Below are 18,256 nucleotides of genomic sequence, written 5' to 3'. Positions count from 1 at the left end.
CTACTATTCTACATATCCTGCAGTAATATGTCACACTTCTGATATTTCATAAAATTGGAAGCTAATTTGAATTTTAACCTAAAATTGTATCCTAAAAACCCTTAACTATATGAGGGTTCATAGTAGACCTCTATAAGTCTACAATACCTCTTTAATGCTTCATTCTTAAAAATATAAAGAAGTAGAACAAAACTCACTCTGGTGCAAATCATTGCTGATGTAAATTAAAGATAATCTAACTATATGTTGATATGTTCATGGATTAGAAGACTTTATAATTTTAAGATGTCAGTTCTCCCCAAACTGACCTACAGATTCAATGCAACCTCCATTATAATCCCAGCAGTCTTTTCAGTAGAGAAAGGCAAAAGACCTGGAATATCGAAAGCAATCTTAAACAGTAAGTAAAAAAGTTGGGAGACTTGGCTTCATGACTGAACATACAGTTATGGCAATTTAAGTGTTTTGATACTAAGGATGGACAAATAAAACAATGGAAGAGAATGGAGCCTATAAATACACTCCTACTTATTCAATCAAAGACACCAAAACAATCCACTGGGAAAAGAAAAGTCCTTTCAATAAGTGATGCTGGAATAACTGCATAGCCACATGGAAAACGGAACCTCAACCCCTACGTCATAGGAAACAAAAAAAGTCAATTCAATATGAATCATATACCTAAATATAGAAGCTAAAACAGAGATTTAAGGGGATTAAAACACTGTAAATCTTTTCAAAGTCACCACAAATATCATCCTACTTCTTTAATATATTATTTTCCCATTCCTTTTCATAATTAAGCAGTCACCCTGAATACCTAGAACCCATTTCACTTCAGTACAGGTGACTGAGATAACGAAGCAATTGGTTCAAAATATATATAACTTATACAGGAATCTAGATGTGAAATCTATCTGGCAATGACATTTTCTTGTCACTGCTTATTATTTAAAGTTCAGAATAAATAATTCACTTACCTTTGATGGACCAGGTTGCCTAGATTTAGCTCAAATGGTTCCAAGAGAGATTTTATGGTCTTTAATATAATTCCATTGTACAGATAAAGGTTTCTATATATTCTCTTCCTTGATTCTCTCCCCTCTGCCCATTTCCAAAAGCACAACCATAAATCCTGACAACAACAGTGAAACACGCAACACAAAGCACCTTACCGGAGCCCGTAGAGAACTGTCCCATCAGGATGCAGCCGGATCATTCGGTTTTTCACCGTCACCCCGTGCACGAAGGATTTCTTGTCATTCAGGAAGTAGGTATCGGGCACCCAGAGTTGGTCAGCTACCCTGTTGTCTAGCGTGAGGTTCAGTGGGATTCCAGAATAAGAAAGCCTTTTGTCTTTCCAAGACTGCTGGAAATACATGGTGAGTGTATAATCCTGTGAAATAAAGGAAACCAAAAAATAGAATTTTACTATCATCATCATCATCGTCTGACAGCTTTTGTTAAGAACATGATAGCTTGTAGTATTATTGATGAACAGAGACCCAAGGTCCTGCTGTCCCTTCAGAGGTTACATTTGAATTTGTTAAAATTTGCACCTGTAAGTATAAGGCGATCAGTAAGTTAGAAGTACTAGACCAATAATTAAATACATGCACAACCATTTCCATCAATAAAAGGCAAACACATTTAATGGAATTTTAATGTTTGAAGTTAAGGTGATGATGTCAAGAGAAGGTCATAAAGGAAAATTATACCCAGAAATCCATGCTTACAAAAATAGACCTCTGGATTTTATATTTGCAGTACTCCATATTTTGGAGGAGAATGCTTGCTAAATAATAAGTAAAATGTATTCACTGAAAAGGAGAGGGTGTTTGTAAACTCTAAATGCTTTTTGAGTAAATACTGATTTTTGTCTTGTAAGTGTTATCAATACCATTATTTGACTCTTTCTAGCAAATGTCAACTTGTCCAACAGTCCTAGAAGGTAGTTTATAAAGCACATTTGGATGGAGATGTTCATTTGGCCTGAGAACAACACCAGTGGTGGAACTGCTCATCTGTTTTCTTATCCTCATTCTTCTTTGTTTCAGTAATGTGTCTGGGGTCAGACCTGAGTTTGCACTTGAGTTCATTTCCTCACCTCCTATCAAGTTACACTAAAGATGTCCCTTTGCTCTTTTCTTTCTTCTCAGGTTTCCCCTGGCAGTGAGAGACAGAAAAATGTGAGCGGAATAAATGGATCCAACTTATAGGAGAGGAATGAATATCTTCGATCTTTAGTGGTTGTCTGTTTTTAAAGAAATCAATGGTAGCAATGAAATCATAAAGTCTTTAAGATGTGGGTTCCAGTATAACAAAAACAGAAGGTACATTTTTTTCTTTTAAATGGCATTTATGTGTTAATAGTGGCTCTATGAATAGTAGCAGTTCAGAAAACACCACATAACTCCAATACAAAGTGTACTGCCATGGTTGTACAGAGTGCAAGGTATTCTATATACACTAGTTGAGAATCACTGACTCACATCATGCCTTACATGTGGGCAAACTGTACTTTAGCTGGATCCCTACATGGATATCTATGTATTTCTGAAAAAATCCTGAAAGATAACATAATACTTATTCTGGATAGTGAGTTCCATTGTTCTTCAACCATTCTATTTAAGAATGCTTATACTGTTTAGTCAGAAACCATCTTGCAAAAATTCAAAGCCGTTCTTTCTTGTTTGACAAGGACATTTGCTATTTGCTATTAATCATGCAATATTCTTTTTAAAAGTCTGAAAACTCCTTCAACTTTACCTTTAATTCCAAAAGCATGGAACCCACAGGCTTATAAACAAGTCTCTTTTCAGTTGCTATCATTCTTATTTGTATCCTCTTCAAGAGCTTCCTTTTCAGAAGGAAATGAATTAGAACAATTCTAGACCTTGAATTCTGAAATACCTTGACTGTAAGATCTGCCACATGTAGACCTGTGTAACCATGAGCAACTAACTTAATCCTTTGTATCTCAAGTGCCTCATTTAAAAAATAAAAATAATAATGTTTGCTGCCTTATTGTGAGGATTACTTGGGAAAATTATAATGAAGGTACTTAGAAAGAGTAATATGCTAAACAAATATGTTATCTTCACAATTGATCATTGCTATTTAAAGATTTGGATCATACTTACAAATTACTTGGAGTGTACAGATTCATTTTCATCAGCATTTCAATTTTTAAAGAGCTGTTTATGAAAGAACTTATATGCAGAAGGACCCCTTTGACCACAAAAACAAGCGATTGTCTGCGATCAGTTGTAAGCTTTGGTGCTGGGATTTTGTTTGCAATTCAGTTGGTGTAAGAAAATTAATAAGTAGCCAAAGACATGTTATTATAAATTTTGGCAAGGGTGTCAGCACAATCAGCCATGGAATGTGTGTTTCCATACTCAGAAGCTTCCAGCATCTCACTAGTGCTACAAGGGTGTTTCCTCACAATGAGACCACAACGTAAAACTCTCACTTTACCTTCTCCACAATACCATTTTAGTGTGTAATGGGCAAAGACTCATTACTGTAAAGTATAAAGGACTATAATGACAAAATAAAAGTCTAATCATATATGCTATAATTAAAGTATAGTTTATGGTAAGTAAACAATGGAGAGTGAAAAGGAGAGAACAATGCAGGCATGAGTCACCTGTGTGGAGAGTTAAGTGTGCGGGGGGCTCCTGTGCAGGTGTGTGTAGATTTGTCCTTTCTCTTTCTGGAAACTGTTTTGTTTTCTGTGGAGAGAAACTATGCACATGCAGTAAGACCTTTGCTCTACAGAGCTCACCCTGTTTTCAATAAATATTGACTAAAAGTCACATCATGGTTCTAAATTAAAGCAATAACTTACCCTATTTCCAATAAGAAGTAATTCAGTGAAGATTTATGCATGCTCATATGTTGCATTTGGAAGTGGGAGTGAGAGGTAAGTACCCTGCATACCTCTTCTTACGCATGTCTAGGGTTATTATTCTCATCTAGAACCTGACCTGCTTTCATGACAAGTGGAAATATAGACATATGTGATTCATAACCTTAATAAAAACTTTTGAAGTTAATGATAATTGTGGTGATAATGGTGAACATTATGGAAAAGACCTAAAACATAGAAATCTTTCCTTTTTGTACTATGTGCATTATATCACATGCATGATAATAATCTCTTTCTCTTTGAGAGTGCTCTGTGCTCTGTGGTGTTTGTAGCCTTTCATACCTGCTATCACAATTGTTCTTAGAACCTGGTGAGATGGGCAAAGTCCCTATGATAGAATTTATGAGTCTGAGAGACAACTTGCTGTACCTTAAGTGGATTATTCTTTCTCTCTAAGCCTTAATATAAATATGGACAGTGACATTTGAATATAATAAAACTTATGACATCATTTTGGTGTATCCTATTTTTGGATAAAAATGAAAGGCTTAAAATTGCTGTATTTTTCTCCTTTCATGCAACAGATTGTCAATTGATTCTTCATTAGTCCAGAGTGCAAGCACTCCAGGAAGAATAAACAATTTTTCAGAAAGAAATCAGAGGCATTAATACTTCAGCCAAACAGGCTAAAATCATTTTTCTTCCAGGTATATTTTCAAGCGTCCAAACAGCTTTCTCAAGTGTGCAAGCTACTCCTTGAGAGGAAGTGTTACATATTTAGAGACTATGGGCCTTAGGGAGTTCTTTGACACTGAGGCAAATGAATGGGATTAATGGGTGTGAGGTTGCTAATGAAATTGGTCAGGCTAATTCAGGCATGAGAAAATTTAATTCATTGAGAAAAAGCAAGATAGACGGTAGCAAATTGGAGTGCTCAATTGAGCTCCAAAAGGACAGACTTTTAAAATCTAAAAATGTGTAAAGAAATAAGACAATATATATAATAAATAAAAGCGAGTCTTTTGAAGAGTAAAGATAACATCTATTTTACGTAGTAGTTTTACACTCAGGGTGATCTTTGCCCCCCAGAGGACGTTCAGCAATGTCTGGAGACAGTCTGGTTGTTGCAGCCGGGAGTTACACTGTGTTCCACCAGCATCTGTGGGAACAGGCCAGGGATGCCCTATACATAATGCACTGCATGGTACAGCCCCCGCAGCATGGAATCAATAGTTGAAAATGTCAATAGTGTCAAGGTTAAGAAACCCTGTTGTAGATAAAAATATTTTTCTTTTTAGTATTAGTAAAAATTTTCAAAATATTTTTATCATTTTCACCGTAAAAAGTATGTATATTAATATGTCTACCCCAAGATTTTAATATATTCCCCAAACCTTTATGAATGGGGCATTAGATCATTTATAATTTGCTTCTTTACCATAAAAATCATTTGATAAAAATCCATTACTTTTAGCATCAGAGTAGGGATAAAGAGTTATGTGTTTTAGGCAAATATATTAAGGTGTGTGTTTTACCAGAATGAGCTCTAAGAAGACCTTATGTCAGCTGGAAAAGTGGGAGTCTCTTATTAGCTACCTCCTTGATCAGCCCATTGCAGACTAATTTGTTCATGAAAAGACAAAATATTGTGTTAACGTCTTGTAATATTGCATCCACTCAGAAGGATCATATGAGCAATCCCTCTTTTTTAAATTGTTCTTGAAAAAAAAAGCCTATATGCATATAGAAAGAACCAGGGCTCTTGCATACATTTGTATTTTAGTTTTCATCAATTTGAACATATATTATATGGGGTCCCAAATACAAATCCCTCTTTCCTGAGATATATTTATGCCAGCTTACTTGACCTTGAGATCTGCTGTTTCCAAAGCTAAGGCTGCTTTTCCCAAAGGCTGAATGTAGTAAAGCTGTGCATCATTGCCTACCACTTCAACAATCACTTCTGTGATGGGAACTGCCCTGCCTGCAGCCCCTGCTGATTGACAAAGGCCATGTTCTACATCAATAATGCTGCCCTATCCCACTTTGACAAAGGAGAGTAGATGTCTGATTTATGAGCATCTGATTCAAAGGCAGGCAATGAGCTTGTATCTGGCTCAAAAAAAAAAAAAAAAAGAGGTGGACCAATCAGAGTCCTCTCCCAGAAATTTTCTATTGGATAAAGGATCTGAGACAAGAGATGTAGGACCAAGTACAAAGGTCATGATATTTACTAGGGCTGCACTGCTATTGTGAGGTTATGAAAAAAAAGAAGCCAGTCTGTAGAGGAAGAAAGAAAAAAAAAGAGAGGTGCAGATGAGGAAGAATCTGGCATGTTATAGAATGAACAACCAAGTTCATGAAGACTTTTCTACTTTCTATTTCTATTTCTTATGAGGTCTGGACATGTTCAATACTTCAACCTCTTATGAGCCCTCTTGTGTCATTATGACAAACCCCACTTTCTTTGTGCTAAGCTGATTCCATCTTTGTTTCCTCTAATCAGAAAGAGCCATATTAATGATGCTGATCGACCTCCAAACAGAATCTCATTAAGCAATAATTATACGTGTTAAGGAAATCCAGGAAAAGCAATCATCTTGCCCATTTTCTGATTTTAAAAAAAGAGGTGTTATGAGAAATCTGAGATCCAGAGATATTAAATAACTGATTAAAAAAGGCTTGGGAAGACATATTAGTTTTATTAACCAAGAGAGCAAGGAGACAGAAAGAAGACATTTACTCCTGTAGAGACAATTCCCTATCAAACACAATGACAATTACCAAGAAAAGCAACCTGAAGGCCAAATGTATGTGCTGGGAACAAGTAATACCTCCCAGGACAGAAAAAAAAATCCACAGAAGTTGCACCTCATGAAAACAAGAATAATAAAGAACGGCCTGACAAATAAGGCAATATAAGTTGTAATTGAAATGAACCACACATCTGTTTCTAATGAAAACCTTTAGTTTAAAACAGTATTTTGAATATCAGTACCGCCATTATGTATATCTGCAACATAAATTCATTTGTGTCTTTAGATTTGTTGTTAATTTCTGAACTTTTACCATTATCTAGTATTCTGTTAACTGTTCGTATTATATATGTTTGTTGTGCTTACTCCTTAGCCATGTTTTGTTATAGCTTTAAGATATAGGCATTCTTATTGTTGCCAAAGCCCAGGTTCTTAGTTATTTTGATTTTTTTCACCCAGTGTAGCCTTGTGCTCTGCCTCAGAGGACGTAATCCTTTTTACCTTTGTCTCATTCTAAATAACCCTACTTGGTTCATCCATCTGTGTAGTCAGATTTTTTGTCAATGTTGTGTTGTGTTCCAAACAGTTTTATAATTAATCAACTTGTTGGCGAGCAAAAACATTGATAGTTATTGTCCTATATAAAGTGAGAGTCACCTAAGGAAATCATTTAGGCCTGTTGTAATAAATGAAACACATATAACATTGACATGACACCTGAATTATTCACTTGTATTCTGAAGTAATGAACTTAAAAGAAAGTCTCACTAGGTGAAGCTGAGACTATACCATATATAAGAATTTCGGCATTTATAATTTTATATCTACTTTAGAAGCTGTAAATGTTTACTTTCTTTAAAAATATAAAAGCATTTTTCTATACAATGAATCCAATTCCTTAAAATAGATATGGTAAAATTTTTATTTCATTCAGTAACAGTTTATATGTCTTATATTCTATAACCTAAATAATCAGATTCTCAAATGGAATTGTTTCCATGGTAAAATATATTGAAATATTGGGCCCGACACAGGGATACTTTCCTAGAAACATCTGAGTAAGAAAGATCTTAGGTTATTAGAGTGATTAATTCATTTTGTTAATATGTAATGATCATTTACCATACAGGGATGGACAAAAGTAGGTTTACAGATATAAGTGTGTAAAACACAAGTTTATTCTTGTATTATTATTTATTTATTAATTATTATATTATTTATTACTATTAATCTACTCTTTACCCAATTCTGTGTTGAAAGAATTCTATTATATCAGATGCTGAGGGGAAAAATTTGAGTAATACACTTCCTCTGTCTACCTCAAGCGCCTCGTAGGCCAGCGGGTGACACTCAGCCCTGCATGTTTCTAAGCACTACCGCTGTCCTCTGCGGGCTTCTCAGTTCTTCCATCACCTGTGCAGCCAGGTCCCTGCATGGAAGTCCGTCTGATTCACATAGATAAATCAGAGTGGTTCCACTTTTCTTGATTGGCAGCTGCCTACTCGAGACTGAGTAGGAGAATATCAGTTTAGCAAGCTCTGGCATTAACCTACATAATAGAAAAATGAGCCAGAGTTGACTTAACACGGCACTGAAAGAGAGGTGAAGAAGAAGGGAAAATGTGTGAAATACATAGGGCAGAATTTGGAGATGTTTTTGTTGGGAGGTTAGAAGGGAGCATCAAGGATGACCACCTGGTTTCTGACCTAAGTGAGTAGACAGATAACAATAAGAATTAAAAATCTGGAGCTGAGGATGACTAATGTGTTTGAACTGGTTTGTGTTGTGGATGTCTGTGGCCTTTGCACATAGAGGTGCCAAGTAAGTCCTTATGGGCTGAACAGGACTCAGGGAGAAACACAGCTGTGTGAGTCACAGTGATAGATGAAGCCCTGGAAATGGAATAGCTCACCATGGAGACAGGACAAGGTGAGAAGGGGACAGAACTCCTGGGAAATTTGATTCTAAGATTAGTCATTCAATCTTTTGAGTTTCTGAAACACTCTTCTACTTTGATTGTAGTGCTTATTTTGTAATCATTTCTCAGTTCCACTGGATTTTGAGCTCCCTAAGGGCAAACATTTGTATTTTTAGGCACTACCATAACGCAGAGTAGATAGCAGGTGCTCAAACATGTTAGCCAAGTGTGAATTATGTAGTGTTGCATGTTTGGGGCATTTGATATTAGCACTAAGCATGTTAGTGGAAACTTTCTTAAATTCTCCCAAACTGGACACCTTTAGATAACATATATAGGGACTTTCAGTGAGCTAAAATAATTAATAATCCAAAAACCACTCAGGATTAATGAGTTTATAATTCCCACTAATATAGGAAATTGATAAATTTCTAGGAGATGGTAAAAACCCATGTCATTAAAAGCAAACTTACTTTTTACAAATGGCCTTAGCTAGTGTGGCTCAGTAGATTGAGTGCCAGCCTGTGAACCAAAGGGTTGCCAATTCGATTCCCAGTCAGGGCACATCCCTGGGTTGTGGGCCAGGTCCCCAGTAGAGGGTGTGTGAGAGGCAACCACACATTGATGTTTCTCTCCCTCTCTTTCTCCCTCCCTTCAGCTCTGTCTAAAAATAAATAAATAAAATATTTTTAAAAAGCAAACTTACTTTTTACAAATGAATTAATAGTGACTTTGACAAAAAGTTGATAGACATTTTGAATTATATCTAATAGAAATTACATTGATAGTTCCAATACTTTGGAAGTATAAATCTATTTATACTAAAGCTTTAAAAATGGATCTGTATTCAGTGAAAATTTCAAGCTCACTTGCAAGTTAGTTGATATTTAAAATTATCAATAAATTGTTAGATTGATGATGATAATTCATAAACTTTACTGAAATTTTAAATAACATAATTAAACAACATTTTAAATAACATAAGACATACCAGATTTGTCAAAGTTCCTTAGTTCCAGAGGTACATAAAAAATTATTGTTTACATTTTCCAAAAAATCTAAATAAATGTAAAAATAAAGCCAGCTACTTGGAGGATCTAGGGAAATGTTCAGAATGTGTTGGTTTAGTCTGACCATCTTGAGCTAGACTATGAACACATGACTAGAATTGTAACCAGCATATGGTATGCATGGAAACTTGAGAATGACAAGCTATAAAGTGAGCTAAGCTGGGACAGAATATGAGAGTCAGAAATAAAGCAAGATTCTATCAACACACGCACTACTTAAAAGAGATTTAAAAAAAATTGTCATCATTTTCTAGCCCAGGAAGGTACTTTTTCTCTTGTGATTGGTGATCTTGCGATGTGTATAGAATTTAAAATGGAGCAGTAAATAGCAGAGCTTTTTAAGTGTGGAACTGTTTTCTTGGAGGTTAATGACAGCTTAGGAATTCTTAACTTAAAATTAATAGGGTGGAAAAGGGGAGATTGTTAGTGGATGCAGTGATATCTCTCTCAGCAATCAAATATTTCTTATGCATGTTGGAGCTTTTAAATACCTCCCCAGGAAGAAATCCTTAGGTCACTCTCAGGAATCTTGTTTTTAGACTTGCTAAGGGAAAGATGAACTTGCATCAAATTATCATTCTAAAGAGACTGTGGGTAATGATCTCTTGGAGTCCCTAAGAAACTCTCAGAATAGAATGAGTAGTAAATTATGATGCCCAAATGTCAACTTTATCCTGTGCACTTATGAAAATTTTGGTGGCTACCTTACCTTTTTATATACTGAAAAAGTAAGTACTCTATATGTGCTACTTATTTTCATTATGAATGTTTGTTACCTTTTTCAACAGTTATTTATCTATTTATGTGTTTATTTGGTTATTGTTTACCAACCTGTCATTCTTCACCTTATTTGCATTCACTAGCCACTTAGTAATTTGGAGGCAACAGTTTGTATGTTTGCTCACACTCATACAATTATCCAGGAATGCATGAATATAGATGAAATTGTCATTGCTTTAAAAAAATAGTACTATATTCATTTCTGTGAATTTTTCTTTCCTTAATAACACAGCACAGAAATTCCTCCAATTCAAAAGGTAGAGATAAATAGTTCATTCCACTTAATGACTACAAGGATACTATATGTATACTATGGACATTAACCATAATTCTACTCATGTTCATTGAAATTTGTTTGAAAAATGTTATAAATATAAGTAATGCTGCAATAAATCTCTTTCAATAGATAGATACAAACACTGGTGTTTATCACATCATTACATATGATGCTATGCTCTGGAGCTTAATATGATAACTTGCTAAAGTAAATAAAAATAAAATCATGGGCTGCTCCTTTGCTACATTATTTTCTAAACATTGAACTAAATTCAAACCTAGAGAAAGCGTGAAGATTAAAGTTAGGTTTGCGGAACCAGTGAACCACATAAATATCCATATTGACTATCTCTAGGGGCTCAAACTCATTGAGCATCTGCTCAGACTTCTGTTGGCCGTTGATTGGATCTGGCTAAAAAGTGACTTGGCAGACTTTGCTGGAGAGAAGGATCTTGGCAATGACATGCCGTGTAATGAGAGAGGAAGAGGAAAAAAACAAACTCTAGGAATTTCTTTGACAGTGTAAAAAATGGTTTATAAATTCTAAAGCTAATAATTCTGATAAACTTAATTTCCCTCATACAGTTTCACAGTCATCCTTGGCCCTACACTAAACATGCAGATCTATGCGGTTACAGACCGGACCTAACTAGGAATAAAACCTACATGCTAACACCATGCTAAAGCAAACTGAGTTATCAACAAGTCTTTGGCTAAAACAGAGACTTGTTCTCTGTTTTATTCTCTATTTATTCTGTGAATTAGTGAATAATTGGAGCAAATCTGACAACTAGTTTGAAAATCAACCTCCATATGTGTGTGACAGGCAGGAAAACTATCAACAAATTTGCTGAAATGATGAATTGAAGTAATGTATTAATAGTGTTTTTAAAAACCATGAAGTTATAATTGAATAAATACAGAAAATAAAGTAGCTTAATGCAGTGGTAAAGAACAATACAGTGCATAACGTATATTTTTATTTTCTTTAGCTAAGTTATCAAGTTTAACAAGAGCCGCCAATTATTGAACATTAAATTGTATGACCAGTACTTTATTAGGTATTTTCTATATATTATTTAAACCTTTCAAAACTTCATGAAGGTGAAATTAATATTCCCTTTTTACAGGTGAGACTCTGAGGTTTAGGGGTGCCCAAAACAACTCCGCTGGAAAATGTCAGAGGTGTGTTTTAAACCCAACTCTGTCTTAAATTCCTTGTTCTTAGTACTGTGTCATGTAACAAACAATGGTTTAAGCATGTATTATAGGCACAAAAGGTTTTCATCCTAGGACCTGGCCTTTTTCTCTTGCTTAATACTGACTTTTGCCTTGCTTTTATATGGATGCTAATTAATCATTAGCATTCCGTTCTAATGTAGACTTTTCAGTACTCTCTGATGTTTTATACATGAATTCCTCTTCATCAACCGGTAATGGCAATGAAGGCCATGGTCCTGCTCTTAGCTATGTGCCACAGCAACTCTGTGGGATGCCAAATACAATCAATTGTTCGTCACTGCCCTGGACAACTTTTCAGATGTTAGCTGAGGGAAAGACAACATTTTTGCTTCATGATAACCCCTGAGGAGTACAGGAAGGAGAATTATTTTCTGTTAGTAGAATGACTTTCACATTCAAAATATGTTACCACTTCCAAGTAAAAGCCTCCTTAATCACTGGTTGTGGTAGCAACAATATTTCCTTTGCTAGAAATTCCTTCTAAGTGACAGTAAGATGAAAAGCAAACTGGGCATGTGCCTACAGGTTAAGAATCTCTTAATTTGGATGGTTTTGCCTAACACTCTAGGAGAGGTGGGCGAGCATGAACTGGTTGAGGGTAGGGGCTACTATAATCTCCTTCCATGCTCTAATGCCAAGACGATGGAATGCTGGAAGAAGGAACTCTCCATGACCCAGAGCAGAATTATGACCACCGCAACCCTTAAATCTCCTTCTCCATTTCCACTCCCATTCACAGAGAATGATGCAATCATCTACCCTATTCAGAAACTAGGAATCTTCTTTTACTCTTTTCTCCTCTTTACTTCTCATATTAAACTAATCATTGAAACCTGGCATAAAGTATTTCATAAAAATATCTCTTTATTTTGCTTACAGTTGCTATAATCTAGGTTGGTCTTTATAATTTTTCACCTGATTTCCTTCAATAGGCTCCTAAGTGACCTTCTGTTTTCAGTCTTATTTTTCCCCAACTCATTTTTTTTTGTGGCAGGTAAAGTGGTATTTCAATTTTCTAAATTGCATTATGATTATTTATCTGCTTCCAATGGCTCCTCAATGGTTCAACTTCCAATGGCTCCTCAATGTTATGAGGATAAAAATATGAATTCCCTAAAGGCACACAATGTGCTTTCTCTGTTCCTGTCTCTGTAGCTGCACTTCTTATTTGGTTCCATTCTTACTCTGTCATACAGTTGCCCTGTCTCAGTTTCTCAAACACAAGGTGTTTTCTCTTGCTATGAAGCCTTCTTGGCCTAGAACACTCATTCTTCCTCTCTTGCCCCTTGGTCTGGTTATCCTCTCCCGGTACAGACCTCAGACTGAAAGCTGAATTATAACTTTTTCCCTAGTCAGAAGTTAGAACGTCTGGGTTAGTTTCCTCTTTTGTTCCCGCAGCACCTTATCACTGTAGCCTGCATCGCTGTGCGGGGAAATTGGCTGGGTGCTCTTCTATTTCCTGCACTAGACTGTGACCTCCATGAGGGTGTATCTATCTCATGATTTTTCAGTGCTGAGGACAGGGCCTGCTGTATAGTGTGTATCCCCAAACTACTTTTTGAATGAATCAATGAATGGACTAGAGTGTGGGGACAATCACCAGGCAGCCAGCCCATTTGAAAAACAATTTGAAATTGTAGTAGAGGTGAAACATACTATGAGTCTGAATGGGGCCAGAGGAGGAGGGGTTGTATGAAGAGAAAAGAGAGATAAAACATTGCAAGCAAAGAGAATAGACTTAAATTGGTTGCTGTAGTTATGGGTGATGCAGAAAGGAATGCAAGTGTTAGAAAAGTACTAAAACTTAGGAAAAAGTTGATGATTTGGTTTGGATAGTAGTTTGAAGTGCTTGAAGTAGACATATAAATACTGTAGCTGATATAAGAGAATGGAGAGATCAGGAGTACAGATTAATGAGTCCTCATCAACATTGTGGCTACTAGATTAAGTAAAATTATCAAAGTTAATTTACAGATTGGGGCAAGACAAGGATTTAGGACAGACGTTTAGTGCATATCAGTCTGTCTTTTTCCACCGGCTAGAGGACATTTCGTCTGTTATCACTCAAGAGATGGGATAGTGCTGAGGATAAATAGGATAAGTATCAAAATCTATAGATAACCCCCAAATGCATATTAACAAAATTCTAATCTTTAGCTGAGAAAACTGTTGTGTAAAGTGCAAGATGTAAATGGTAAGTAAGACTCACTTCTTAAACTTTATTATTTTCTTTTAGTGGGCTCTATCCACCCACTAAGGGAGGTGGGTGGATATTTCAAAGCTAGGCACCAGCTACAAAATAAATGGATGAAAAAAAAAGAAACTGCCTTGAATAATGTACAACCCAGCCAGTCAAATTTCTAGTAAAATTGTGGAGTCTTATTCTAATACATTTCTTTTAAACATATTTCCAAGGTATTCTTAGTCATCCTCTTAGCTTCATATCATTTAATTTTTTTCTAAATACATTGCCTTTAAAAAATTCATATGGTAAACTTGGCTTGTTAATGAGAATAACCTGACTATCTGGAGAAATAGATTTTAAAAATATGCATGATCTTCAGCAAATCAAACTTCCAGACAGGGAGCTTGTTTATCTGGTAAAATGAGCAGGTCATTTAGGTCAATGATTCTCCACTCAAGATACGTAATTACCACCAGGACTATTTGGGCTACTAAATATGATTCTGAGGGAAACAGTCCTGAAATCTATATTTTTGATAGATGCTTCCAAGGCATGCTATCATGCTATTAATTTTCAGATCATAATTTGAGAGATGGTGACCTGAGTTTTCCCTACACATCCTTCAAATACTAAATGAACAATGTCTATGCTTTAGTTAGTCTATAAGCTCCATTCCTGTCTCCCTTTATGGCATTTTCTATTTTATCACTTTCCTGTTGTACTCTCTTTCCACTGCAGCAAAAGGATTGTAGGCCTAAAAATGTCCTAGTGTCACCTATAAAAACACATTTTTATGAATACTAAATGAGGAAAAGAGGGGGATTGAGAGAGAGGGTTCTATTATCTTTACTGTCTGGTATTGTTTTCCTGTTCATCCAACTGACTTCTTGTTTGCATGTTTATTTTTAGAACATGTAACTCTGAAGCATACTGAAAATTAAATCCCCAAATCAGACGTGAGGAAAAATCAAGGGTCTGCAAGTAGAATGGCCACTAAAGTGATATCTTCAAGCATACCGCAGGATTTTATTTCCTAAGAGCACCTTGAGTCCCCACCAATTTTCCACACTTCGTCTGGGGCTATTTCTCTATCCTGAATATGGGAGACACTGAGGCTCAGGAGGGGTCCTCTATCAAAACGTCAGAGAAAGCTTTAGGGGGAAAAAAAGCTATGCTGCTGTATTTTCTCATCTGCTTGGAGCAATGTGTATTTTGGTACGGTGTTAAAAATCCTCCAGCAGTTTCTCTCATGTCACAAGTTTAAGGAGTCCTCTATGAATGAGTCAGCCTGGGAGTTGCCATGGTAACAGTTTTCAGTCCTTTGGAGTCAGTCCTCTTCTGATGCTGCCACTGAAATACCCTAGTTTCAGGAGGATTGAAATTCCCATTACATTTAAATATTCATTATGTTACATATGCATTCCCTGATTTTGCAATATTACCTGGCTAGAAATCATTTTTAGCGATCTATAAATAGACATGCTACATTATGCTCATTTCTTCCACGGGATGAAAGACAAGTCAATAAAAATCCTCTCTGTTCTCACATCATCATCGCTCTCTCTCTCTCTCAGTCCACCCCCTTTATTGGGTACAAGTGTGTGCATGTATGGGTATAATCAGTGTTCTTCATGTCTGAAATATTCAAAGAGGACACCCTGGACAGCCATCAGGAGCCCCAATTTTCAGTAGAGGGGTTACAAATACATGCTGGCTCGCCACACAGCAACTGCCCATGAATGTCAATGATGCTACAGTGGAGTGACTATGGGCAGCCTTTGTGTGGTTTCCTGGTTTATATTTAGGGAAGATCCATTTGGCAGGATACAGTTTTTGTAACAGCCATACCCCAACAAGAGAGGTCCAGACTCCTAAACAAGGTTCTCCATAATCTTCTTGCCACACTTTTCCAACTTCATTTTCCCCTTCACTACATACTCATTTAGGTTACCCTGCTCTAGACATAAAGGGCTAAAAATATAGAGTCTCCCCATTCTATATTTTTGAGGCTGTGGTCCATGTCTCATTCATCTTTGCATGCCCACAATATCTAGAACATAGACACAAATAAATATTAAGTAGATTTAAGCGTGTTGATATGAATGGTCTAAATCATTCTCATCATGGCCAGGTAAACAGCCAACTGAGGATCTTGGGGTTCTGATTGTTTGTAACACGACAGACCAGTCATATACCCATAGGCTGGTCTTCTCTGTATGCAGTATATATGAGCACTCCATTTCTGGGTTAAGGATGATGTGCTGGTATCTGTGGTAGTTCCCCCAAAATGCAGTGTCGAGCTGCACTTTTAGAAATGGCAGTCATATAGTATCTCAACTAGAGTACAGGATTTGGAGTCAACTAGAACTGAATTCAATCCCAGCTCTTTCTTCTACTAACTCTGTAACCAAATCACTTAACCTTTCTGAGGTCCAGTTTTCCCACCATTAGATTGGAGTTCATTGAGATAATATAAAAAAGGCTTAGCACAGCACTTACTATATAATTACATATTCAACAAATAGTAGTTATTACTACTGCAAGTACTAATAAGGATATCCCAAGAGGTTGCTTTATTTCAATTGTTCTCATAATACCACTGGCATTCCCTTTGCAATTGTTATATTGCTCGTGAAATAGTCCTCTGAGGGTGTGCCATGTCCACAGTTATTATTTTTATACATATTTGGTCATAATCTGGTCAAATGACTTCCTGTGGCTAACCACAATTCTATGATTCAAAGAAAGGACTATAAAGATGGGCAGTGGGCTATAAATTGTCCTTGAATATTCACTGTATACATTATGTTTTCTCTGAACGGAATAGAGTCTTTGTGATGAAGTTAAACGCAGAGACACACAGAAAAGGACTCAGTAGCATGGAGGAAAAACAAAGAGACACCCAGAGAAGGGCAGCATATAGGGAAAAAGAGCAGCCAGGGTTGCTGGTGAAAGCAGGGGAATCAGGTGTGTCTACAGACAAAGCAAAGACAACGATTTGCTCAGTTCTGTTTCTTGGTGAAGCCCAGCTTCATGGATGCTAAGACTGTTGTGGGTGTTGAGACTCCTCCATGTATTATCAACTCAGATAATAGGGACCTGACTATTCTCTTTACAGCCTGAAAGTGCCTAGCTTAGGATCTTAGTATTTTTGACTTAGCTCTACTGTTCTAAACTTATCCTAAGGCAATCCCTTACTTTTCTACCAACTATTTTTTTTTTGAGTAGTTACTATTTTCCAGGCATTCTGCTAAGTATTGGATCCTTCGGGGACTTACTTCCTCCCTCTTCTATGTTAAACCTATGTCTGAGTATTAAACATAGCATACCACACTGCACTGATGTAGTTGTCTGTATCTGTTCCTAGACTCTGCCTTACAGGATGGCAGAAGGCAGTGATTATGCCTTTTTTTTTTTTTTTTTTTTACCATGTCATGCACAATGTCTGGAGTATAGTAGGTATCAAAAATCTTCAACAATCAACAATCTTGGGTGTTTGCATCAATGAATAAATTGATTAAACAGCACTAAGCATGATTTCTTGGTGACACATAATTTTTGAAGAGCAGTATACAATGTGCAAAGTAATCTTATTTCTAGGTATGCAATTGTGAATGCCTCCCTTGCCAAAGTTTATGTTAATTGATTTGGCATATAAATAAGGATTTTTTGAAGTTTTACATGTCTGAAAGTCTAGATTATGCCCCTTTATTGAAGCCTTTAATTTCATTAATACTCATATTTAATTTTGCTCTAAGAACAGTTTATCTTGTGAGATTTTTGGCATTGTCAAAATAAAGAATTCATGAAAGTATCTCTGGTATTTCATAGAAACTATTTTTTACAGCATCATAGAAGCCACATGATTATTTAAGGTCCATTTAATTCCTCCCACCAGCAGTACCAAGGAACAATAACCAATCCCCTTTATTTGTAACTCCCTCTATATTTCTAAAAAATAAACGTTGAGATCAAACTCTTAAGAACAGAAGCTTAGTTATAATTTCTAAAATAAATCATATTTAGTTGTATTTAATTATGAGTACATTATTTAATAAATTGATTATGAGAGTCCATAGTGGTAGAATTCCTGTCAAGACTTTGACAAGAGAAATACCCAATAAAATACTGTAAAAGTCACAACTGACATTCAGA

The 18,256-nt window shown here is 36.0% G+C and overlaps 1 protein-coding gene across 1 annotated transcript in view; it reads right to left on the bottom strand.

Moving 5' to 3' along the window:
• GABRB1 (gamma-aminobutyric acid type A receptor subunit beta1) overlaps positions 1–18,256 on the bottom strand; it is a 326,469-nt gene that overhangs the window by 195,672 nt on the left and 112,541 nt on the right. The window contains exon 4 of the mRNA XM_028507078.2: positions 1,176–1,396. Coding sequence (XP_028362879.1) covers positions 1,176–1,396 — 221 coding nt within the window. The remainder of the gene's footprint in view (positions 1–1,175; positions 1,397–18,256) is intronic.

The sequence above is a fragment of the Phyllostomus discolor genome, chromosome 1 (genome assembly GCF_004126475.2).
Source record: "Phyllostomus discolor isolate MPI-MPIP mPhyDis1 chromosome 1, mPhyDis1.pri.v3, whole genome shotgun sequence".
NCBI lineage: Eukaryota > Metazoa > Chordata > Mammalia > Chiroptera > Phyllostomidae > Phyllostomus > Phyllostomus discolor.
This window is presented reverse-complemented; position numbering and strand designations above follow the sequence as displayed.